The sequence below is a fragment of the Limanda limanda genome, chromosome 18 (assembly GCF_963576545.1).
Source record: "Limanda limanda chromosome 18, fLimLim1.1, whole genome shotgun sequence".
In the NCBI taxonomy this organism is placed as follows: Eukaryota; Metazoa; Chordata; class Actinopteri; order Pleuronectiformes; family Pleuronectidae; genus Limanda; species Limanda limanda.
Genome location: NC_083653.1, coordinates 5,330,059 through 5,356,358, shown reverse-complemented (window position 1 = coordinate 5,356,358; position 26,300 = coordinate 5,330,059). Strand labels below are relative to the sequence as shown.

At 44.6% G+C, this 26,300-nt stretch overlaps 1 protein-coding gene across 1 annotated transcript; it reads right to left on the bottom strand.

Annotated features, from left to right (window-relative positions):
- Nucleotides 1-25,658, bottom strand: sipa1l1 (signal-induced proliferation-associated 1 like 1). Its single transcript, XM_061091831.1, has 22 exons — nucleotides 24,238-25,658; nucleotides 23,774-23,996; nucleotides 23,562-23,692; nucleotides 21,679-21,867; nucleotides 21,039-21,213; nucleotides 19,929-20,032; nucleotides 19,639-19,796; nucleotides 15,245-15,824; nucleotides 13,239-13,337; nucleotides 12,970-13,145; nucleotides 12,493-12,780; nucleotides 11,853-12,002; nucleotides 11,336-11,469; nucleotides 9,958-10,055; nucleotides 9,087-9,598; nucleotides 7,596-7,784; nucleotides 6,865-7,033; nucleotides 6,444-6,675; nucleotides 6,088-6,261; nucleotides 5,659-5,770; nucleotides 4,779-4,857; nucleotides 1-3,478 (listed from the first exon to the last, which is right to left on the bottom strand). Exons 1-22 carry the CDS (start codon nucleotides 25,651-25,653, stop codon nucleotides 3,335-3,337), a joined length of 5,532 nt encoding a protein of 1,843 aa, XP_060947814.1. The 5' UTR covers nucleotides 25,654-25,658; the 3' UTR covers nucleotides 1-3,334.
- Between the last annotated feature and the right edge of the window lie 642 nt (nucleotides 25,659-26,300).

Genomic DNA, 26,300 nt, shown 5'->3' with positions numbered 1-26,300 from the left:
ATCACTGACCGAAAACCTAGAACCCTCCGGTACAAACATCCAGCCTGCTCCTGTCGGATCAGTGATGAGTAAAAGTAAAGGACGGTTCCAGTTCTCATCTTGTTTCCTTTCCCCCCCCCGAGGTGAATAAAGTCAAGCTCCCTCCTCCTCCTCCTCCTCCTCTGCCAGGAACTGCAACTGGCCAGAAAACTACAGAGCAACATTGAGACAGGATCACACAGGAATGGATCGATTCTCCCTTCTTACATCCAAAACCTGTCGACTCAAACCCTTTAGAAAACATTGTGCAAAGGATCTCAACAAAAAAATCAAAACGAGAGATTACAAAAAATGGAAAACTTGAACATCAGCACATTCACATTTCCAACATCCTTCTTAAAAGCAACAAAAACAAAGCGGAGGCAATAAAGAAAGAGAAACAATAACTCATTCACAAATGAACCGGTGTGTGTGTGTGTGTGTGTTAACGTCTGTAACCATCATCCAACTAGATGCCACTCAAACATCTGTCATTTGGCCAAACTCCCATTTGAAATACAAAAGACTAGAAGCACTTTCAATGTACAGAGAAATACGAAAACGTTATTATCCAACACTCGTCATATAGGCGTCGACATAGATGTGGGCAGGAAACCAGTGAAACCGATTTAACACTTAGAACTTGGATTGGGAACGTTTCTGCCTCCACGACTCATCGTTTGTAAAGATTTGAAGGATTTCATATTATCGGACAAGGTTTTTTTTTCCACACTGGCCGACTTGTTAATAAACAACCGGATCGTCTTCATCAAGCAAACGCTCGAGCCGAGATTCTTAAAACAGAACCGACACTTCTACATCCTTCCGTCAGGAGTCCTCTCGTCTAACTCTCCGGACGTCAGTTATCGATTTAAGACGCTGATTTACTGGGAACGTTCTTTCACAGACGGGGAATTAAGGCTGACAACTGTGTTTTTTGTAAGTGACCTGATATAAACCCAACACCTGTCTGAGGAAGAAGCTCTGTGGCATCTGTTTGGGATAAAAGTGGCTTTGTGATTCGGGGGAAATATGCTTGGACGTTAAACTCTTTATAACAACGGCCAGCTGCTCTGAATAATACACTGCATGTAACTGAATGTGAAGACACACACACACATTCTCGTACACTTCACACACTCTCATTCCTGCCTGGTCTGTTTGTGTTACATAAAAATATTCATCTGACCAAGAGAAGCAAAATCTCCAAACAAGCATTTATGAAGCTGCGTCTGTGAAGTATGTGTCTGTGTGTGTTTGTGTAGCCAGGTGTGTGTTTTTCAGAAATAGAAGGAGGAGCCATTCCCTTTTATCTGTTTCCCAGGTGCTGTTCCTAAAGGCACATCCCTGCTCTTCCTGCGAGTAAATGACCCAACAAGTGACTGTAGGCACGGCTGGATAGACTGATGCACATTCACACACACACACACAACCAAACACACAAACGCACAACCACGAGTACAGCAAGGTACTGAGGCTCCCTTTTATGGTGGGTATCTTAAATATCGCCATACAAGTCATTATTGTTGAATAGCTTTCGGAAAAAGATCCTCACACGTTCCCAACAAAGAGTGAACCTGAGCAAAATGGTTTGAACTGAAGCGCGCACACACACACAGACACACACACACAGACACACACCCTCCCATTGTCAAAAATCAACCTTTGATTGTCTCTCAAAGCTTCTGATGATTTGCCCCATCGTGTGTGTGTGTGTGTGTTTGGTCGATGACTGACGGCTGAAGAGTCGTTGGAGAAATACAGAGTGACTGGCAGCACATTTAATAACCATGACATTTCCACTGGTCATCACTAGAGGGCACTGTAAGCAACACAACAGCAGGCTTGGGCACCACAAACTACAACAGAATACAGAATAAAAAGCATTATAGTCCGGCTTCAGCCAGAATTAAGAAAGAAAGCCGTTTAAATAATATAGCTAGTGACCCTTTTTCTTCAGGAACTAAACACTGATGTCAGTTGTACTGTTACGAATAGAACAACTTATTTATTGGAATTATAATACAAGGAAATAAATTAACCCGAGGAACAAAAACAAAAAACCTTCACTTTTCTCATCCGAAATGTCTCTGTCATTTATCTTCAGCTGGCTCTTTGTTTTCCAGTCGTGTGGATTGATGAGTGGCGTCCTCTTTTCCTTTTTCCCCTCTGAACGCGATGTTCGGTGGAAAAAGCTTCTTGAGGTTCTTGTGCAGTAGAAACCAGCGTTTTTCGCCAGTTTGACCTTTAAATCACCGAATCCCACGTCAAACTTCTTCCAAGAGCAAACTCTCCATTTTCGCGAGGGAGAAAAACACGAGTTCCCGACTTGTTCCTATTGCTTTTAAGACACGAACGACTGGGATGGAACCAAAGCACTCTGGATATCAGTCTTGTTTTTATGGCACCACTGCCGATGGCTTTTAAATATATACTCCTGTGTCCAGTCCTGACTCACACAGAGGTCGAGAAATGAAAACTGTACAAATCCAGATAATCAGCCGCGGCAGATCGACCGGACTCCGTGTCAGTGGCTCACGGACAAACAGCCACGGCGACTGTTCAGGGGTTTCCTACTGTGAGCAGAACAAAATAAGTTGCTTAACCTCTTTTCTCTCCTTTTACATGTGAAGGAAACAGAATCCTCTCCTGTCTTGTGGCTCTTTTGTCCGTCTGGGTTACAGCGAAGACTTTAGTGGCTGGGCCGGCAGATTTATTGTAGCCCTGTCTGACTTTGCAAGGCCATTCAGAGAACAACCCTCTGCTGTGGGGAGACGGATTTGGCACGAAGCCCCTGAAATCACCTTCCAGAGGAGCTGGGCAACATTGGAAAAAGGTGCTTGAAAAACGGGAACGATGAGGAAAAAGACAGTCGTCTTCAAAAGAGACTCATGTCCACTTGGGAGAACATGGCATCTGAAATAACTGGAAAAGGCCAAGTGGAGGAGGGGTGTTTTCTCTTGTTGGTTATTTTGCTGAAGAGATTTTGGCACAGCGAGATGAGAGAAAGTTCAACTCAGCAACGCTCTGGTGGTCCCACAGGAGGGCAGAGGTCAGTCCTTCATAATGTGATAAACAACACGCGTTCTTCTTGGGCCTCATCCTGAGAAGTTGAACAGAGGCTCTGCAGAGATTGAGACTGGTCGGCAATAGAAGCCCCTGATGTTTGAAGCCAATGGAAGATGGAGGGAGGGTTCGGCATCAGGTGGAATGAGTCTTAGAACATGTCTCCCGCTCCACGTCTCCGTCCAGACTGTGTGTGCTGATGGATGAAGTCGTGTGGGTGTGTGTGCAGGTTAGAGCGAGCAGGAGCAAGTCAGTTCATGTCGATGGTGTTGAAGACCCACTCTGTGAACTTCTTGAGCTTGGTGGCCGAGGTCTGAGATTCCTCCTGCAGCCTCTGGTTGTCGTCCCACAGCCGCTTGACCTGAGTCTGGAGCCGCAGCTTTTCTTCACGCTCCTGTGAAGAGATGGAGAAAAAAAACAATAATCATGATCAATTATTAAGCAGGTAACACACAGGAAAGCATTAAATAAATCTCTCTCTCTGGGAAGTGGATGGGCGTGTTTGTTGACTTTTCTAAAACAAAACCTCAATACTGGAAGATACAAATATGTGAGGATGAAAGAGCTGCTACCTCCTGCCATGTTCTTAATATGTGAAAGTGTCAACAAACTCTGTGTCTATGTCTCAACCGAGAATATTCTTTCAGAAATGGCTTAATACTGTCTGTGTGTTTACATGAGTCGAGTCAGGGGTTAGATTATATTATAGTCATAAAATACGATGTGTTTGAGCCTTTCACTTGGGAGCATTGAAAGTAAATGAAGTGTGAACATTAACAATTCCAATGGGTTCTTATAGGAATATAAAAGCAAAGTTAAACCATTCACTTCCTTTCAGTTGATTTCAAGTTAAGAAAAAAAGCTGTAGTTTCTCAGCACTCGACTGCTGACTGTGTATTTTCTATTGAAAACAGATATACTGTATATTTACACCCTCTGCTCCCTGGTCCATTCTACACAAGCAAACTAAAGCCTTTCATTTTTTCATCCCCACTGACACTTGAATATAGCCTGACGTTGTCATACTCATGATTCTAGTCAGAATATGAGTCTGAGACCGCTCCATTGGGCTGTGATTATGGGGCGTGTTTCAACCGAACCAGGAAAAAAAAGCCTCTTCGCTCAATTGGATAGACCTACAACCAATCAGAGCAATGTAGTATGTGACGTATGTTGAGCGACGCATCGGGGCCAGCTGATAAATTAAACTTTTTCCGAATCCCGTAGGAAGGACGGCAAAAACATCTTTTCGATCTACAAATGCCTTGATCGCGTTTCTTTGTTCCTCTTTCAAAATTAGTGCACTGTCGATATCTCCTAAAACAGACTCAATGGCAGCATCTACACATCTCAGCTCTCCAGCGGCAGGCATGTTGGGGAAAACAAAGTCAACCCAAGCGCTGTTTGATGACGTAGTTGATTACGTAACTGTTGATCACATATCTATGGTTGATCATCTGTCCATCATCGTATAAAGCCTGCCCTGACAATGTGATTGGTCGGAACAGCTTCTGTTCGGATCATAATTTCTCCCCAATGGAGCGACTCCAGACCGAACTTCCCGACCAAAAAATGTTGTGGGCGGGGCTAAGTTCGTCTGGCACCCAGGCTCACTTGAATAGACACTAGAGCCAGAAACTCATGTTTTAGCACGTGTCTGCAAAGTGCATGTGTGTGTGTGTCTTCTCTCTCACCTTCTTCAGGTCCTCCTGGAGCATCTTCACAATCGCCTCAAGTTTAGTCACTTTCCTCTCCAGCCCTATGTGACCCTCACTGTGGAGAAGAAAGAAGATCGTTACTAACTCACTGTATAAACATTAGGGACGGGAATCGGCAGGGACCTCCAGATACGATACTATCACGATACTTAGGTGGCGATACGATATGTATTGCGATTCTGTAAGTATTGCGATTCGATATTACGATTTCCTGGGATTTCTTTTGGTTATTTTTTTTTTTTAAATACTGGACCATGGAAAAAAATGTAGAATCATTCCTTCAAATACAACACAGTCAAATTCACTTAGAGCTTTACCAGTTTTATTTCAAATATTAACATTAACTTAATGAATGCCGGGCAGCCAATAGAGAAAATAAATAAAAATGTGCCCTTTTATTGTATAGCCCCTGTCAACTGCACACAAACTGACAGATTAAGAAATGTATGCCACTTAGGGTACTTTTAAACAATAAATAAAAGGTAAATTGAACAGAATGAATAAAAGTTTACCTAAAATTTAAACTTTGAAATAAACAACAAGTAGGCTATTGTTGTTTGCATGTAGCCGATGCAAAGCTAGTGCTTGGGTATGTTTAGATTCTTGTGCAAAAACAAGAGCTGGTCAACATGCTCTGGGGTGATGTTGCTCCCCAATATATCCCCCCCGGTATAAACCAATAAATATATTTTTTTTTTATTAAAATCGATTTGGGAGGCAGCATATCGATTTAAAATCGTCATTCACAAGAATCGCGATTTGTAACTGAATCGATTTTTTCCCCCATCCCTAATAAACATCATTTCTGGTTTATTTCTCCACACTCTCTCTCAGGTCCAATAAGCGTAGACGTTACCTTGAAGAGGGTCGAGACAGTGGCGCCGGCTGCAGCTCGATGTGAGGCTGCTGTGGACTAGAGGCGCCGCTGCTCCGGTGGTTTGAATCCCCGAACACGTAACTTCTCTGAACTGGAAGGAGAGAGAAATGGAAAATGGTGAAAACAAGATAAAGTCACAACCATGGGGCATAAATAAGGCAGCTGAAAGCAAAGGTTGGAGGTTAGAAACCCACAGACGTGGAAAACGGAAAATAAAATGTGCAACAAAAACACCGATATCATCAAAATTCATTTTAATAACAACTAACATCATAACTATACTAACTCAGCCTTAACATCATTTTACATTTAAGGTAAAAGCATGCATACAATATTTTTTAGTGTAGAAATAAAAATAGTAAAACCATATAAAAGTGAAGACGTGTGATTATAAGTGAATGGTTTTACCGTAGTGAGGGTTCCTGTCACTCTCGAAGGTACTGGCCACGTCCACCAGGTGTGTCCACTCCAGAGGGCTGTCCCTGTCTATAGAAGGAGGGAGGGGCATCAGCTCCTGTGGGAGGGGCCCACGGTGTCGCTCCACCAAATCCACCAGGGATGTGTCAGACGCCGAAAGGTCACCTACAAACAGAAATCAGAAAGGACTGAATGCAAAATGAATTGTTTACATTGTTTCTTGCACCAAAAGCACCTTTTCCTTCAGGGTAATATTGGTGTTTTAAACTGAGATTTACAGTTAATTCTGTAAATGTTCAGCTGTTAACCATCTTTATACATGTGCTCAATGTCCCCAGCGATCTTACCGTGCAGCTTGACACCGAGCTTATAGGAGGGCCGTCGGAGGGGCACACCCCGGGTCGTGGGTGAGCGGGGGAGGGTGGAGCAGCTGAAGAGAACATCGGTAACTGGTTCTGCCACCAAGTCGCTCAGGGCCGGAAGGCGCTGGCCGCGGTAGATGCTCTCGTCCGACAGGGTGCGATGGAGTGAGCGACGGTGGCTGAGATGATGGTGGCCTGTTGTTGATTTCTGGCCATGCTGCACAGGAAATGATGAGGAGGTGTCAGTTTAATATCACGAAAACACAAAATCTGAAACCAGGATAAGTGTTTAGAGGTCAGGAGTATCTGAGGATTTAAATGGTTATAGTTGTAGTCTATAAACTTTTGATTATTTTATTCACCAGGAAGATTCACTGACTGTTATCTATGATTGACCAAAGTGCACCTTTTCCTTATGCCTGCGTGGGGGTGGGGGGCTGTCTGGACCCCCGTGCCTCTTCACATCTTCCTCCATCGTAGATTTCGCATGAGGCTGAGGTGAGTGCATATCCCGAAGAGAAGGCCTGGCTGCAGGGGTTGGAATTCCCTCCACTCCCCCCTCACCTGGAGACTTCCTAAACACACAAACACAGACAGATTGAGCATAATTCACATGTGTTGTCCCAATAATTCAGATAAAAACATGGTCATTCAGTTGCAATAGTAGTTTTTCTATAGGCCAGGTACAGTCATTTCTTTACATGTTAGTCCTTGAATGTAATCCTCTCTTCAGCCACAAGAGGGAAATCAAGTAGTTTGCCAAAACGACTCATAAAAGGATCCAATGCAATGTTATGAAGCGGTGCTGCAATAAATACTATCGTTAAAAATATAGGAATGTCCTCTGGTTGTTGTCGCCTGACATAACAACACTGTAAACTATAGCATATGGACGGATATCACCTCTGACATAAATCCAACATTATTAGCTTCTCTAAATGTAGACCTGACTGAATCAGTTGCATTATATTGTACAAGTGCTCACATCCACTGGCCCAGATAAATCAAACATTTAAAACTTAACAAGCTCCAGAAAGGTCTTATCATTTAAATGATTTATCCATCCGTATACACACTAAACCCAGAGTTAGGTTTGAAGGGCTGTCGTTCTGTGTCCCTCTTTATTTCTGTTCTTACTTGCGTGTGTCTCCGAAGTCGACAGAGTTGATGGTGGAGCCTGGCTTCCTCCAGCCAATCAGGTACTTGGACTGAGCTCCTTGGCGAGGGTAGAAGCTCTTGGGCCCTGGGGACGATGAGGACTGGGAGGACGGAGAGGTGGTCGCAGATGAGGACTCGTCTCTGGGCGAGCTGTGGCCCGAGTGCCTGCTGTTGATGGAAGGAGGAAGGAAAGAGAGGGAGCAGAATGAGCAGTGTTAAAAATTATCTTTAGGCAGTTATTGCACCGAAGAATCACTTAGTCCTTGATCAAGCACTAATTAAAGCTTAATAGAAAACCAGGAAGGACATATTCTACTGAGATATCGATAGAAAACTCTGTCATGGTAGCACCTGGGGTCGAGCCAGTTCCCACCATGACAGAAAACAAATGTTGCTGGACAGACGATACCCAGGTCATGAACTGTAACTCTATCCGAACGGGCAAATTAAGTCTTGCTCAGACAGGAAGAGACACAAGTTCAACTGTACGAGCTGGACACGTGTTCCACATTTCCTGAGGCCTAATGTGGAAAGATAGGAGGGAGTCAAAATTACTCCTGTGCTCGGTTTCCAGGAAAGAATTGTCACGAGGGCGGTAATCCAGTGAAACGGGTTCTTCTTGGGTGAAGAAATATTGGCTCGAGTAATAATGAGAACTGGAAGCATGTTGCAGAGGTGATGGAAACAATGAAGTTGGAAGGAGATCATTTTATTTAGAGATATTTGATTTATCGTGATTATTATCCTGTGCAGGTGGAACTGTCTCTTTTGGCTATTGCACAGTTTTTTCCTGCAACTTTTATTTTTTGCATATTTTTTGGTGTATATACTCTACTGGCTGTGTGGGCGTGGCCATTAGTCGACTGTGTGTCAACTACTGGCATCAATAATGGCATAAAAAGGGAATAAAGCTAAGTGTGCAGTGCAAAACTACCTACTTGTTTATTTTATTACTACAACAGAAGGAGTGTGTCAGCCATCTGCTTCAGATTCTTATTACCTGATTCTTTCAAGGTTCACAGAGTTTTAAGATGATTCAGAAGTGATTGAGCAAGAGACTGGCGAACCTTGCATTCGTGAGGCCTCGCAAAGTATTTTTATTGAAGAACACTAAAATGTCAAGCTGACTTTCTAACCACAGGGTGCATTTAAAGCTGTGGTTCACAATCTTTTTGGCTTGAAGCCCTAAACAGCAAGTAATATCTGCCAGTAGGAATAAAGGTTGAACTCCCTTCCAGACTCTCACGAGGTAGAGCATAAGCCTGACCAGAGAGTCGGGGGTTTGAGACCCTGCAGTTGGCATGACTAAGTATCCTTGAGCAAATTGCCCCTGACAACCCTTTTGACAGCCAGTGAATGACGTGTGATGGAAAAAAGTGTAGCATAGAAGCTCTCTATGAATGTGTGTGTGAATGTGTGCAGCGCTTTGAGTATTCGATAAGATAAGACTTGAAAGCCATTGACACAGACCTTGAGTGTGATCCAGCTTCATTCAGACTGAAGGTGCTGCTGTCCCGGATGAGGAGATGAGTAGGGGGGCTTCGGCCGGTCCCGTCCATGCTCCTTTCACCCGGAGGGCCCGGGGACTCGGCAGCAGCAGGGGACCTCTCCAGCATCCTGCGGCCTCCCTCGGTGGGGCTGTGCCACGGAGAGGCAGATCGCTCCCGGCTCTCCCTGCTCTCCCTGCTCTCCCTGCTGCCACTGGGAGCCAGCAGGGAGGTGGTGCTGCCGTGATGGGAGTGCGGGTGGGTGTGGTGCGAGGCTCCGTAAGAGCTGGTATCGATGCCACTGTCGGCCGACGCACCCTGGAGATAACCTCCTCCTCCCAGGCCGTTGGGCTCCGTGTCGCCCTGCTCAGCGGCGGAGCCTCCACCTCCACCTGCTCCAACTTCATACCATTTATCACTGTCGCTGTGAGCGCCGCTGGAAGCTGTGCTGGACAGAGTGTTGCTGCTGGAGTGGCCAGAGTAAGGGCCGTCCGACTGCCAGAACAAACGGAAAGTGGAAGAGAGACGGAACGTGAGAGTCGAAGGTTCCATGTCAGTGAAAAACAAAACATTTTTCAGCCTCTAATCTGACATTTAGTGAGAGACCTCTGCCAAGGACAAACAACAACTTGCACAAAAATCCACATGCTCACATATCAGTTCTCTAAATGTGCCTGTTTTTTCTTTAAGATCCATGCAGCATTTTAAAAAACACCCTTTCTCACAATGTTACAATTCTACATCCGCCGCCTGATCTGCAATACAAAATACTTAAATGCCCATATATCTTAAAAAACAGAGGTTCCAGGGCATTTAAACTGTGCCGTCAGGGTTGTGCTGGTGTAAAGTCAGACCTGGCTTCCCTTCTTCGGGGACACATGGATGACCTGCTCCTGCCTCTGGATGCGAGGAGCTCCGGAGTAGCCTTGACCCGACTTGGAGACCGGGGCCTCTGCAACAAACCGACCAACACACACACAGCTGGGGTTAGTGACACATGCATGGACCCTGCAGTGCAAACAGAATTGTTGATGATTCGACAGAGACGTTCCCCTCTTCCCCTCATTTATCTGTATCTCGCTACAGAGCACACACGCCTCCAAGAGACTCATAACACAAACACTTTCCATTCGCTTTCTGCTGTGCTCATGAACGAAAATCCCCGGGTCATGTGTCATCAAAAGCGATGCACATCAAGCTGAAATTTGTCCCCACACGGTGTCGGCTTTAGTTTTTCCTGGGCAAGCTGTGCCATGTCAGAGAAAGTGTCCTTATCTCCTGAAGCAAAACTTTGGGAGTAAATGAGACGGTTGTGTAATTGTCAAGATGTTACGCAACAAGACGTACAGAGAAGGCGGCTAATGACCAGAACACCATTAAGGGAAACGCTGAGGGAGGTATCATAACATCTGCAGGGATGAATCCCGTAATGTAGTGAACTCTCTTGTATCTCATATTCATTACTCTGCGTAGTTTCCTCCACAGGGCACTGGAGAATACTCATAATTACATGAATGCCCGTGTACAAGAAAAAACTGAATGAAAGGCAAAGAGACGGCCGTGGAGAATGAGGAAGAGAGTGGAGGGAGAGGAAGGAAAGGCACACAAAGAGGAGTCTGCCCAAGTGTGTTGACAGGAAAGGAAGGAATTTCCCCCCCCTTTCTCTTTCTCCTCTTTAGTACAGAGTGAAAAGTGACAAGAAAAAAAATGCCATATTTTGTAATTGAGATCAATAATTCTCCCAGTACTTTTTTTGATTGTGTCATTATCCTCCCACCTTTTATTTTATCTCTTTACAGAAACATTAAGACACTGTGTGAGAAGGCAATATAATTAACAACGAGCTGAGGAGGAGGAGGAGGTGGAGAAGGAGAAGATTGTGTGTAGAGGCAGCGTGAAGGCTGTCACATTTGGAATCTCAGGAGAGGAAGACGAGCTGCTGCAAAGAAAATATGACACTGGCAGACGAGGAGGCACAAACAACACACGTCTGGATACCTGCCACCTCAAGGATTTAGAAATATGGATAAATATGGAGGATTTCTTTCCAACCTCCCTCCATCAATGGTGTCAAATGTCCTCACGTTTCTCCCATTAACACATGAGGTCCCACCATCATGATCAGGAGTAAATACATTTGCATTTCTAAAAGATGTTTTAATCTATTTCCCTTATTGATCCACTGAATGTTAACTGCATTGATTCAAGTATTTCACAACAAGATATATTCACCTGTTGAGCCCCGTTCTGCTCCTCCCCCTTCCTCCATTCTTGACCAATTGGGAGTGGACTTTCCACTGGACCCGCCCTCGCCGACCACCTCTCGTCTCTCCGAAGGCATCGGAGAATGGCGGCTGCTTGCAAACCTGGTAAATGAGCGAACATGTACAAAATTAGAAATTGTTTTAAAAATCAGCTTTCGGTACGTTTACGATTATCAAAAATGTACTTCTACAATGATTTGACCGTCAAATTAACACATTTGAAGCAAACTTGTCAAATTGTTATTAATAATGTATGAATTAGTTGACTTTAACTGTCTGGGTTGAAATTAATGAATCAGCCTTTTAAATGGAAAGGACTTCTTTATTATCCCCTAGAAAGCTCCTCAATAAGTGACTAAATGCAACACAAAACAATTTTTTTAATACTAGGGAGAATTTGTTTTTGCTTTTGTGATGATACATCATGATCTTCATTAACAAGCCACAAACAAACAAACACAACCCCTCTGCCTCCTCCCCCTTACTGCTCGGGCATGGACTTCTGTCTCCAGTGAGCAGAGCTTCCGGAGGCGTCACTGGAACAGGACAAGTTGCTCGGAGAGCTTCGATTGTGAGGAGAACGACCCAACGCCAGGGAGGAGACCAGGCTGTAGCTCTCACTGCCCGGAGACATCCTGGTGTACATACACAAACACACACACAGACACAGGAACTCTAAGGGTTTACAGGCACATGGAAGTAGAGGAACTAAAGGAAGATGAAATAAACAAAGCAAAGCATTGAACTAGAAGAATGTTCACAGGAAATTCCATTGATCTCTACAGTTCCCACACAGTCTGGATGAAAACAACATCATGAATACTTTACACTTTCCACAGAAGAAAGTCAGCTACGTGGCCAACAGCTGTCTTTTAAAGTTTTTTTATACACTAGCTTACGGAAACAAAACAGATCTTATAAATATTCATGATAAAATTGATGATTTAGAATTCAAAACATGGAAAACTGTCAAAAATACCTATGACTTCAACAGCCTGTGATAGTTCTGGCCTTAAAAATCCTTATTTTCCAGTTTCTGCTTGTTCTTTCCCACACCTTTCCCACACTCCCCCTAATAGATTATAATTGTGATCTTCCACATTTCAAAAGCACACAGGTTCTAACCGTTTGGTGTCCAGGGGTCGGCCATCGCTGCTCACACTGCGTGGGATGACTCCGCCCCTCTCCAGCCTCTCGGCGGACAGGGTCTTCCCCACGGAGCTCCCCAGGCTGATGGCCCGGTTGGGCGTGTGGGGCTGAGGCGAGGCGGTCAGCGACTGCTGAGGGCTGCTGGACGTCCTCTGCCACTTGTTGTTGTTGTTACGGAAGGGGAACTTGTATTCGAAGGATCCACTATCGCTGCTGCTGCCCTTGTATTCAGACACAGGCATCCGATAGAGCTCCGAGCAGCCTCTGCAGAGGGGGAGGAAAGAAGTCAGTGAGGGAATAACTTAGGAAACTTTTTCTTTATAACTTTTTCTTTACAAAATAACACCACTGAACCTTCACAACAAAATAACCTCTAGAATAGTGAGAAGTGCCTGGAATAAGAATTTCGAGAGAACAAACGATGCCTTCTAAAAAATCTCCCATCCTGCCTACCTGCGTGGAGTGGCATCTTCATGTGGTGGGATGATAACAACACGCACTGTCACTGAGGTCCGCAGGAGGTCAATCATCTGCTCATGTGTCAGTGTCGCTACAGCAACTTTGCAGATTTCCACCAATCGGCTTCCCTGCCGCAGTCCTGCCTGCCAGGCGTAGCCGTACGGCTCCACCTGGTAGAGTCAAAGTTTGTTTGGAAACATATGCCACCAAAATATGAATAGTATGTTTTCAGAAGGGCATGTGGGTTATGTATGGAGAAATACCTCAGCCACGATGCCTTCGTAGTTCACGTGGAAGCCAAGCTGCCCCAGGCCATTTCGACGAAGTGTCATCTCTGATGTCTCACAGCCTTTAGTCAGGAACTAAACACCAGGAGGGAAGAGTGGTAAACAACGAGAGCAGGAGTGAAAGAACAGATCAGAGCATAGATGATGAAAAAGAGCCAAAAACAGAGGAGAAAGGGGGAAACAGTAACAAAGGGAAAAAACTGAAGAAAGAAATGAGGGCAAAATCCTCCTCCTCCTCCTCAGTGCCAGTCACTTGGTAGCTGCTCAGAACAACTTTGAATAGAATACTGGGATTAACCCACTGAGCATATATGTGCAGGTATGTGTACATATTCAGTCCATATTAAGACATGCTTCCTCTTTTAAGTGGAAGAGATTCTTCTGAAACAATTAAGTTAATTCCTAAGAGATTTACAGCCATAGATAAAGATGAGTTAGTGCTTCAGCCCTTCAGCACTAGTGGCTCATCTCTCACCAGATATACACACATGTGCATTCACAGGATCTTAATGGGAAACTTTAGATTTTTTTGAACTCATGGAAACATGAGACTCTTTGCACCCAAGCAGGTTGGAGGAGCACTGCAGAACGGATGCTTCTTTTTTTTAACGAGTCTCAGGTTAGAAGCTTGCATCACTTCTCTAACCGCAGGGGGGCAATGAACAAATTAACAAAGGATATGGATAAAACCAATTCACAATCTCAGCTTCTTTTAACTGTAGTCTCGACTCTCTGTACTCCCTCTCTCTCCCAGCCTCTGTTGACACACATGCATTTCTCCGTCTGAACAGGGTATTAGCAAAACCTCAATAGAAGCCAAACATCACAGGAAAGCGTGAATAAATCACTGTGCAGACTGGCACCTGACAGGAATTGTTATGATGCTCTGTGATGTCTCTGAATGTGTGCGTGGGAGAAGAAGAGAGTACAAGAAAAAAAAGGGAATGATAAAGAGCAAACAAGAAAAAAAAAGAGAGAGTAAAGAGATGAATGTGAGAGCGAAATAGAGAGAGAGGGAGTCACAGAGAGAGAAGAACAGAGAGAGGGACAAGTCCCACAAAGCAGGTGGCCCAAGGCCACTTCCCTTCCTCTCTCTGGCACAGAGGAACTGCCAAATGATTGAAGATTAATGCCAGGATTATAAAAATGCCACATGAAAGTCATGCATTTCTTAGTCCTGAGCCAAATAAATGTGTTTATATGCATGTTTGCAAAATTTGAAAATGGTGGACTCAATCCAGGTTACATAAATACATGATATAAACCATCACATCTCTCTCGCTCACAGTTTGGAGGTGGGGAGAAGCTGAGGAAATGAATGTAATCTAAAGCACTGACGATTACATAAGAAAACACCTTTTCTTCTAACCAGTTACCATGGAAACAGCAAAGGAAGAGCTAGCATCACTTCACTGTATGTGTAGGTGTGCGAGCCATTAGGAGAATGTTGTCCAGAGGTGTTTCTGAAACTCCCTCAATAAGCAGAGACCAGAAATGAGACAGCAGCTTTGGCATTGGAGAAACACACACGCACACACACACACACACACACACGCACACACTCGTTCTGGCAGACCGACAGCCCACAGTGAAAGGCAGGAGACAAGGTGAGTTCAGGTAATTGATCAATGGCAGTCAACAGCATCTTAGTCCATTGATTTGGTTTATCTGCACCTGCTCGATGGGAATGAGCCTTTCTTTGGTCTTATTAAAAGTCTGGTTCACTGCTGCTGCATGAGTAGTTGACACCTTTTAGGCAACAAGGACGAACTTACATTCATTCATTTATATTGAAAGTTGTCTTGACACCAACTGAACTAATGTGTCATGGCAATAAACACAACAAGTGTAAATATATAAAATAATTTTGAGAAAAAACATGACTAGCAGGAACAGTTTTTTTCTAAAGCTCATTATCTAAGCATGCACTCTATTAGGAGACCATTAGACTTATATTATGCATTCTGTGCGGGTCCTCTTACCTCTAGACGTTTGACCACCTCTTTGAAATCCTCAGTGTTATTACTGATACTCCTCAGAGACACACTTTCTCCCCGCTCATAGAAAATCCGCAAAGACGCAGGGCTGCTCAGCATCCAGCCAATCACGTCCTTAGTGGCACAGTTTAACACCACCGCCTTGGCGTCTTGGTCCAACAAGATGAGGAAGTCGTTTGAGATGGCGAGGAGGGCCTCCAGTTCTCCTCCAGTCCCTTGATCCTCAGCGTGAACCAGCCAGGTCACCGCCCCCAGGCTGCGCAGCTCCGCCCCTACATACGGCCGGCTCTTCTCCTTTTTCTTGTGGGCCAATGAGATGAAAGGAAACTTTCCCGAGGGGTCGATGGGCGTGCTCGTGGTGTGGCGCTCAGCCAGGTCACGTAGATACTCCTGGCGCGTCCGGGTGGCCATCGCACGGAACTTCTGCGACTTGCAAGCAGCGTTTTCCGCATTAACGACCTTGGCCAGCAGGAAGTCCCGGAACACGGAGGACTTGGGGAAGGTCACGCCCTCTGGGATTGGTGGGCCGAAAGATGGCACATCTTTGGAGCGGGTGACTGCCACACTGAAAGACAAGAAGAAGAAGAGGGAATGAGGGAAGAGGGAAAAGCAGGAGAAATAGAATAATTGATCCAGATCTGCAAACAAATTGAGCGTTTCTCCTCAGACACCAAAGATCCGAGGCCTTAGATTCAGAGTTTTATTACAAACAAAATCAAGACAAATTGTGAAACATAGACAATGGTTCCTATTAAGCCTAATGCCTAAATCTCAGGAATGAAAAAAGAAAGTGGTTAAGGTGTCAGAGTTATGTGTCTAAATGCTGTTGTCTGGAGGCAATGAGTACGTGCTGCCTTTTCCTTATGGTCCCTGTTTTTGCTCCTCTCCACCTCACTTCTCCTTTCATTAAGTCCCTGGAATGCCCATGTGAGTCTGTTTGCCTTGTCTGGTATGTCAGGAACTCAGCTGTGCAGCCACGGAGAGGAAGGAGAAGAGAGGAGGAGGTGGAGGAGGGGGACGAGGAGGACAAGGGGAGACTGCTACTCCAAGTCTCCTGCCCAAAGCCCCAGAAAACCCAGAGTGAGAAAAGAGGAAAATGTGACTGAGAGAGTGAAGACGTGACTGGGAGAAAGAACCATGAGGAATGATTGCTCACTGGAAGAAACACAGCACCGTGTGAGATAAACAGACTAGTGTGTCAATCTTTCAAACATTTTGGAGGCTGTTAACAAAAGGAGCGAGTACTGAAAAGGTTGTTTGTAAGGCCTGGAGAGCATTGGGCCGGTTCATGGGTCACCTGTCGCAGTCTCACCCTCGTCCTGACTCAATGGGCTCCATCACAGATCTTCACTCAGGTGATAATTACGAGCTGACAAGAGTAGAGCTGGAAGTCGGAGCCCTCATCCCACTCGCTCCCCCCCGCTGACATGCATCAGCACACAAGTTGACACCGGGATTAATCGCTTTGTCTAATAAGCAACTGAAGTCAATACGTCTCCCACATACTTCTAAACATACCTTAGAGACACACCGTCCTCGCGGGGGGGGGACGTGTGGTGTTCAATTATACGAACCGTCAAATATTTTGACACCTCATTTCCCACCTTTCCTTATTTGTGGCAGAGGAAAGTAAGAGTGGAACATCTTATTCCAGGTTGAAATTGCATCTGAGAGTGTAAACAACACATTTATAGCATCTTTCTGATAAATAGATGCTGGGAATAACACAAGTAGATTTTCCACATGGAATATGCACAGAAAGTTCTTGCGGGATTATAAGATCTACCTTCATCAGATCCCCAGGAATACAATACGGCAATTATCTACTAAAAAGAGCATATCATTTAAATTGTAAAAGTGACACGTCAACTGTCAGAATAACTATAAATAGTCCTTCAATATTCCAATACACTGTGCAAAAGCTTCAGATCACTTACAATTAAAATACCTGAGTGTTAATGTGTCAAAAGAGCTGTACAGTGCTTTCAGGTATAATACAATAACCAAGTTGAATTTTACTGGAAGGCAGCTTTTTCTGCAAACTGTGTACATTGCATAGACCATTACATCAGAGTATATGAAGTATTTTTGGAAACAACCTGTTGGCGTGACAGAAGCGAAATGGTAACGTTCCTTAAAGTCAACTTTCACCTGGCTGCTTGTGTTAAACTTTCAGTAGCATTCAATGAATCCCTTAAAAATTTAGATTGACAGCCCCGACACAAGTAAACCAGTCACAAGATAATATTCGCCTGCATCACTGTCAATGACAAATGAATCACGTAGGATATTTTCGAGAGGAGCAGCAGCAGCAAAGTGGTTGTAAGTGGGCCGAGCCAGTGATTAAAATAAAATGTGACCTTTTATTCGTATTCTTCTCCATGGCTACAAACACATCAAGCAGTACGAGTGGCTGGAGCTCTACAAGTACTTCTACTGATCTCAAACACCTGTGAATCAGTCAACCCAAGACCCGTGACTCACGCAGGACAAAAGGAGGTGAAGGATGGAGAGGGGTGAAAGCCGGAGAGCAAATCAGAGAGAGCGTGAAAAAAAAAGAACAAGTGATAAAACAAAAAGAGGAACATAATGAGAAAAGAGGGTGAGGGTGACAGAGGCGGAGAAGAGAGGGGAACAGGAGAGTGTGGTGCAGTGGGGGCTGCTGTTGTGTGATCCTCGTGGCAGGAGGTTTGGCAGGAAAAATGAAAGAGTGCATTCCTGCGGTTTCGCTGATTTGTGGTCTTATAAATATCCAGTGTGTGGGCAGCTCTGCTCCTCCAGTATCCACAACCTGCTGCCCACTGCGCCAGGGCAAGAAAAAGAACATATCAATACCAATTGGAGTGGGAGAAACAGAGGTGTGTGTATGTGTGTGTGTGTGTGTGTGTGTGTGTGTGTGTGTGTGTGTGTGTGTGTGTGTGTGTGTGTGTGTGTGTGTGTGTGTGTGTGTGTGTGGAAGTGGATATGGGGAAAGTACACATAACATGTTTTTGTCTACTTGTCACGAGTAGTCGTCCAAGGCTAAACCATTTATGTTATACTGTAAACCCAGTTAGGTGTGCGGAGCAGGTTTTGTGCTCTAAAGAATTTGTTTCTCCCAGCAGTGCTGCAATATATAAAGTCACTCGTTCTCAAATAAAAAATCTATTTTAAATTCCACCAAGATCACATTATTTAAGATTATTTGAGAGAAGTAGGGACAGCAACTGCATTTGAGCAGCGAGTAAAAAACAAAGAACATGTGCTTTGGTTTATTACAAACAGTTGGTGAGAAAATTGCCCAATTTGGGAAAAATCCATGTGTTGCTGGATTAATCAAGAACTTGGCAAGATGCATGACTGAAAGAGGTCAGGCTACCTTAAATCTGTTGAATCTCTTGACCTACTGACAATAAAGTGGGAAAATACTTGTTTATCTAACGAGAAACTAACTAGAAGCTCTTTCATGTTCTTATTCCCTGTGACAATATGCTTAGTGTGAATTGTAATTTAATTCTAGAAAACCCATCTTTCACCCGAGAAAACCTGACTCACGTTTGTGAATCACAGAAGTAAAGTGTATCTGCTCCAGTCACTCTTTTGCAGTGTGTGTGTTGTTGCGCGGTAACGAAGAAGCCCCACGGGGGATGATTAAGACCTAACACAATGTGCTCAGACAGCAATTAAAACAGCCATTAGCAGGAGATAGAGGACGGCTCATAGGGCGCCAGATACCAGAGAATGACAGAAAACTAGATAACAAGACAGCGACAGGAGTGAATGGAGAATGAAATGTCCTTCACAGCTGAGCAGTTTTAAACAGGAAATAGAGGCAAGGTATTTCTTATAAGTGACTCCGGGATGGCACATTTGATTTCATATTACACATCTCCGACGATGGTGGTCATAAATCATGTGCTGCAGAGAAGGGCTCTAACAGCCACGACTGCAAAAGCAACGACACACTTGAGCCGACAGATAAGAGCATTATTGTTTCAGAAGTGATGGAAAGTGAGTCATGAGAAGTTGAGTGCATTCAATAGGTGTCTAAATATGGTTATTCAAAAATGTATGTTTAACAGCAGCCCGGATATGAAATGAAACATTAAAAAAGGAATAATAGGTTGGAAATGCACCATGTTTCAATACAAAAGCTGCAGAATTCTTATTTAGTTATGTTTTACTTGAATTTCCATAAACTATGAATCAAAGGCACATTTTTAACACTTTTGGCTTTCTGACAAAACTAATGGAATCTAAAAGCTTGCAGATAAGACTAGTGGAAAGCCAGGGATCCACCAGCTGAGCATTGCTGATGCTTCAAACAACCCATAATTCAGCAGTCTCTAACTTGAATACACATACAGCAAAGTAAGTGTTGTGGTGTTGTTGAGTCTCACCTGTAGGAGCTGTTGTCAGAACCGGGATTGTGTGCCCGCACAATCACAAAGACATGCTGGAAATGTGAGCGGATGTTTTTGGGGGTGAACGGAAGTGCCCCAGGTTCTTGGAACACGATTGTGACGATATCATTCCCAATATGGCGCTTCCGCAGTAACTAGAACAAAATCAAGAACAGCAGGAGAAACTAAGGTTATATTATCGTTATGTTTATTACCTACAATTTTCAGAAAATACAGGGAAAAACATGCAAAACAAGCTTCACATTCTGTTTGTTTGATGAACCTACCTGTTGCTTGTTGTTGGGTGTGTAGGGCAGCATGGTAGACACATGGAACATGATCTCATAGTCCTTGTACGTGGTGTACAAGGAGTGGGTGCCGGTCGAGTCAGCTGGGAAGAGGCAACCACAAGTGAATTCCTCATCGTCAAAAATAGACCTCATCTAATAACACTGTGTGTGTTCTTTGAGAATATTATCACCGATGTGAAAGAGGTTCACCTGACCTATAAAATGCTAATTTGGAATAAAATCTTTCCTTTTTAAACCAGGAACCCTATTTTACATAAACAAATGTTGCTTCTATGTGTAGATATGCGTTTGTAACAGGTCCAGGACCAATGACACACAACAATATTCTCTTTGAAATGACAATTCTACATTATGGTTATGTTCCCCCTGTTCTCCTGCTGCCAGCGCTGATTAGAAATGTTTTCTGAGCACTTAAGAGGCTCCGGTTGTTCAGAGAGGTGCTGCATGTTAATCACCTCCTCCACAGTCCATTGATGCACTCTGAGAACAGAACCGTCACAAGGTGTTTAAAAGGCCATTCTCAACCTAGCTTTGTTATCTCAATTAATTACCATCCTTCAAAAGGGGCTGCTTTGCATGGTGGTATTTAATTTACTAGAGTTTCCTGAAGGAGTCATGTCCTACAAAAAGTGAATTTTTTGACTCAAAGCATTGTGAGGATTCAGTTGACTGATTGAAGGATAGTATGGAATATAATATCAGAGTTTTGAAGAGGCAAACAGGGGAAGTAAAAATATAATCAGCCTTGTTTTTAGAAAACACAGAGAAGCAGATACTACGGTCGTAGTTTCTTACAAACTGCAGCCCTAAGCAATTAGTGATTCAGCTAATATGAATATTACATTGGATTTTCAAAAGGCACTAAACCTCCACATCATGTCAGTGCTGTTGGTCGTCTCCCGCATGCTTCAATCCATCAAACGATAAAAGCCAACTGAACTCAAGACTCCCTAATCAATGGGAACTGTTTAGTGTGTCAATCTGCATTAGCCCCCCCCCTGCTGTGGATCAGGCATTGAGTTTCAGGGTCAGTGTAACACTATCTTCTGCTTTTCCCAAACATGTGATTCCTGTGTGTGTACATACTCTTTGTGTCCAGCTGAGCTCGGTACTTGGTGAAGCCTTTGAGCCGAACCCTCTCCCCCAGCAGATGTAGGAACTCCTCCAGTGCAGGGCCGGCTGATTCGTTGTTGTACATCTCCTCCTCGCTGCACTGACCCGCCATGCAGTACATCACCCCGACCTTCCGCTGGAAGCTCAGCTGTAAAAGAGAACAACGACTATTGCCATCAAAAGGGGAGACATGTGTTTTACTGCGTAGAATTCATGTCAGAATCACCAGGTTGACATTTTAGGGAGAACTCATGTCGGCATTCTACCAAAACCACCTTTGGTTGCCCTACAATGATCGCGTTGCAATTTTTTCGGATAAATCCTGCTGACATTTACAGAGGTGCAGCTTTGGATGATGGCATCAGGGAGCTTGTTTTGTATTTCTCTTCTTTTTAAGATGAGGAGTGTGTGTGAGTTTATGACACACTTTGACAATAGTGTGTGGTACTTAAATTCTACATTAAAGTGTGTGGGAGTGAGCAAAAAGCAAAAAAAAATAAAATTAAAATACCCCAATAACCTAAACTCAAAATGAGGAAAATATAACTACTCAATAATACTGGAATCAATCAACTTCTCCCGGTACCATTCAGTTTGCTCATTGGGTCCTTACCCCCTGCTCGTCCAGCTTCATCAGCTGCTCGGTGACCTTAGGTGTGTTGAGCGCCAGCCGCAGGCAGTGAGCGTTCAGCTCGGGTACCAGGAACTCCAGCACCTCTTTGAGAGGCAGGCCTCGAGCCAGGCCGTGCTTGGATGTGGAAGGTACTGCGTCCTCCAGGATGGAGCCTCTCAGGGTGTTCAGCTGGAGCGGCAACAAACAGAGGGAAAATAACAGAGAAATTGGAAATTAAAGGATAACTGCAACATCTTTTCATTATTAATCGAGATAAGAACAATCAACTATAACTTGCGATAAAACTGTGGGAACTACAAATTCAACAACTGAAACGTAAGCAACACAAAAAAGAGACAATGATTTGGCATTTACACTTCATACTGTTTTGTAACTCATTCTTGGCAACAGCTTTAGTTAATCTTCTTGTTTGGTGACGTAAATTCTCTGATGTTCTTTTTTGTTCTTTATAACATTTGTATGGACCCAAGGTTAAATCTTAGGAAAAAAAGCCTTAGAATAAAAACCCACTTTTGTGCAATGAAAAGAAGATTCTCCACAGACCAGAGTTGTGCATTCGCTTGGTGACTGTGACAGAAAGTGATAAAGTTTAAGTTTAGAGGTCCTTCCCTGTTACTGACAACAACAAAAGCAAAACTATCTGTCCATCCATAAATAGAAAAATAGTAGGTCTATGTTCAGAAGGCTGCAAGGAACCCTGGGGTGAGGCCTAAAGGCATGTGCAATTAAATTCAATTTGCAGTATAAGATGCGTCTTCAGACTAAAACAAACTCAAGGCTTCCAGGAATAACTATCATGAATAAATCAATAGGGCAGTAGAAGGACCAGGACGTGAATATCTACCAGGAACAAATAAACACAGCTGGATATCCACAGTGGTCCCATGGCTCTTAAGAAAAACTTCTATGTATTTGTGTTTGTATGTCTTCATGAAGTGTTTTGCCGACTCAACGTTTGTGCCAAAACCCTCAGGGTTAAACAAACTGAGGAACAGAAGCGGTCTCGCTGACAAGAGGACGATCGCTGTCCTCGGTGGACACTGGACCTATCTCTTCCAGCATCAGTTCATCTCAGTCACTGCCACAGACACACAATGATACAATAAATCTATACCTGCACAGATCCCTGCTCTAAATGTAGTAATTAAAGCGGAGAAGGAGGCAAAAGAAGGTCATAGAATAGAGGAAAAACATAGCACAGTAGGTTGTGCGTCATCCCAAGAGATTGGAAGAGTTATTACTCATCGTGCACTTCAATACAAGAGCAATGCTTTTCCTTCTACACTCCAATACCTTTGGCGCTATTTTAGTCTTGTTTAGCAGCAAAACGGCACAGCTCAGTCCTTCACACATGAAGGCTGACAAAGATGGTAGGTGGGCGTTCAGCTCAGGGAATGAGGACATGGATCTTTGGCTCTAGCTCCTATAGGAGGAAATGGCAGAAGGGCTAGAGGGATTCACAAAAGAATCCCTCTCAGCGCACTGAATATCCAGCATTGAGAATAAATTACAAATAAAATTAAACCTGCAATAAATTGGAGTGGAGATCAGGAATGGAGGCAGTGGGGTCTAAGGTCTTCAGCTGTATCCGACAACCTTGAGATGAAGCTTGTATAACATCCCCCCAACAAGCTCAGGCACCGGTTCTATATCATCACTCCTACACAATATGAACTCATAATAGCTGCTCAGTAACATCACTCGGTACAGAATGTACTAAATATTTGTGAATGTGTGAACATCCACGGCTCCACAGGGAAAAGCCACAAATAACTTACATCCTGGAGAAAGGAAACAATAATACAACAAATCAAGCTGATAAAACACTAATGTCAGAGGATCCTGTGTCCATTTCAATGTACCTCGCTCATTCTGAAGATGACCCTGAAGTTGTACTGTTGGCCGTGCTCCTTGTGTTCATCCAGCTTCTCCCTCCTCAGACTGACTGCCACTGGACCCAGGTTCTCGTCTACACCCAGATAGTTCCAGTGTTCTGGGGGTGAGATGGGAGGGAGTTGATGCAGGAATTGATAGAAACAAAAAGAAAAATCCCGAACTGCTCTGTTCTCCTTACCTCTGAGGTAGAAGAACTTTCTGTAGTAATAGGCACCGAGGTCCACATGCTCCACGATGTATCGCTTGGACCTGTCGGCATGCTGACTGGGCCCGTCCTTCGGAGCCTCCATAACTGCCACACCAGCGTTGGTAAAGTGAGTATTGAGGATGGCATCCAGCGGTCCTTCCTCCGTGCTGCCAGAAGAACTGCTTGAACTTCCACCACTGCCTATGCTGCCCTGCTGAAGGATGAAAGATAAAGTAAAGTTAGCTGAAAAGACATTTTCATTTTTAGTGCATCTCCCAAATACAGAAATCTTTTAAATGATCTCTAATCTTTCAGTTTTCAAAATGCCCAGACAAAATGGACTGTGCAGTCTGAAGATTAAAAGTAAGAGCTTCAAAGAGATCTTTTCAGGAATCAGAACAACTAACCGCGCATATATTTTTCATTTAAAAATACTGCACTTGCACCAAACCTACCTGTTTAGCAGGAGAGATGTTCCTCTCCCCCTCTCCTCCAATCTCATTCCTGAAACAGGGGCAGCTGAGCACCAGATCGTTGCTTTTGTCATCACCAGGGTCTAAGGCAGGGTTAGCATTATGTCCTCCTGCTCCCTCCTTGCTCAGCTCCTCTTGCGAGCCGCACGGTGACCCATACCCTCCGCTCTGATTGGAGGAAAGGGAGGATGTGGCGGAAGCGGAGGCGGCAGCAGCAGCAGAGGCACCCGTTGTGGTGTTCTTCCGTTTCGCCCCGGACTGACGACTTTGGATTGCCTCATTGAGGTCGAAGAGTAGAGACTGAATATCAAAATGGGCAAACCCTCTCTGGCACACCCAGGGTTTTGGAGGTGGGCCACTTTCATCTCCTTTCCCCCCATCTTCAGCATCGGACCCAGCCCTTGACGTGTCCCCCTCCACCTTCACACTGCGCAGCTTACGAAATATAGACTCTCCACCCGTCTCTGACTTTGACCTCCTTTTTAAGTGCTTCTCTCGTTCCTTCAGCCGACTGGCAGGACTTCCTCTGGCTGGTCCTAATGGTCCGTCCGGCAGGTCAAGTGCAGCCTGTTTTATGGGGGCCACTGTAAGGAGCTCCGTGAGCCTCTCTGGAGCTGGGCTTCGCTGATCCGGGGCCTCAGAGGACTGGTATCCTTTTAGCATGTCAAAGAAACTCTCTCCCGACACTCCATGTTTATCTATGGAGGACGTGCTGCCATACTCACGGTGCATGGGTGTCCACCCTGAGAAAGACCAGCCCTCGTTGCCGTCGGCGTCCAACTCACTAATAGTTATATCACTGTTACTGCGCTGGCGGATGCGCCTCATGCCTTTGCGTGGCGAGCCTAGATAGCCATCTGGTGAAAGGAAGCGATTGTCTTTTCCTTTGCTGTGCATCTTATTCTTTAGTGTGTTGTGGATGTTGCGCAGCATGGACGAGTCCTGTGGGCTTATGAGGTGGCCGAGCTTAGCCGACAGATTGCTGTGGGCCGTAACAGCTGACACCCCTCCACTTCCACTGCCACTACTACCACTACCGCCACTTCCACTCCCTCCTCCTCCCCCACCGACAAGTCTTTCTCTATCTCCACTCCCAGATCCTGATGAACTGGTGGTGTTGGTGGAACTGGGAGAGTCGGTTTCCACGGTAATATGCCAAACACCCCCTCCTCCCCCATCTTTCCTTGGCGGCCAGTCAGCCACACGAGCCCGGACCCCCATCTTGGGCACGCCGGGGTTGGTGCCAGGGGGGGTGGAAGAGGATATGTGGGCGCTCTCGCTGCGGGGTGGGGGTGCCCCTCCATTGGGCAGGCGCAGACGGCGGGTGTAGAACTCATCAGTGGCTGGCACTGAGCCCCCAACCGAGCGCTCCGTCTGAGAGCGCTTCAGACTGGTCATGATGGAGAGGGTGCAGGGAGGGGTGATGGGAAGGAAAGGTAGGGATGGGGTGCTGATGGCTTTAGGTTAGGGTCACCATAATGCCCAGGGAGTGAAGAGATGAGAGTCTTAAGGACACATTTGGTGCTGCAGAGAGAGCAAAGGAAATGCAAATATGAATACTGAGTAAACAACAGTCCACAAAATATTTTAAAATCAGTTGTCAAAGCAAATACTGAGCAATAAAGTGCAGAAATAAACCACATGCATAGAATATCAAATACTTCTATCTGTATAACAACAACACTATATTCAAGAAGCTGAACCTTTTGGTAGCTGGAGCTTGATGGCAAAAATGTGTTGATGGTGAGCTCTCACAGCTGAAGTCTCATTCGAGTGAAGTATTCAGTCTGAATCAGCAACTGAGAATAGCAGTAAAAAGAGAGAAAGAGAAAGAATCGGAGAGAAATCAAATTAGAGGGATTTCAACATCATATCTTATCTTCGTCTCATTACTGCAGTACCCGGCATAATAAAGTAAACATCAGGAAACTACAGTGTTTCTGTGAAATACAGAACAGCGAGGCCTGTGATCTCGTGTTTCCATTCAGGCAAACAGAACCAAAAATCTAAATGAAAGAGATAATGTAATCTTTAGCTTTGAGAGC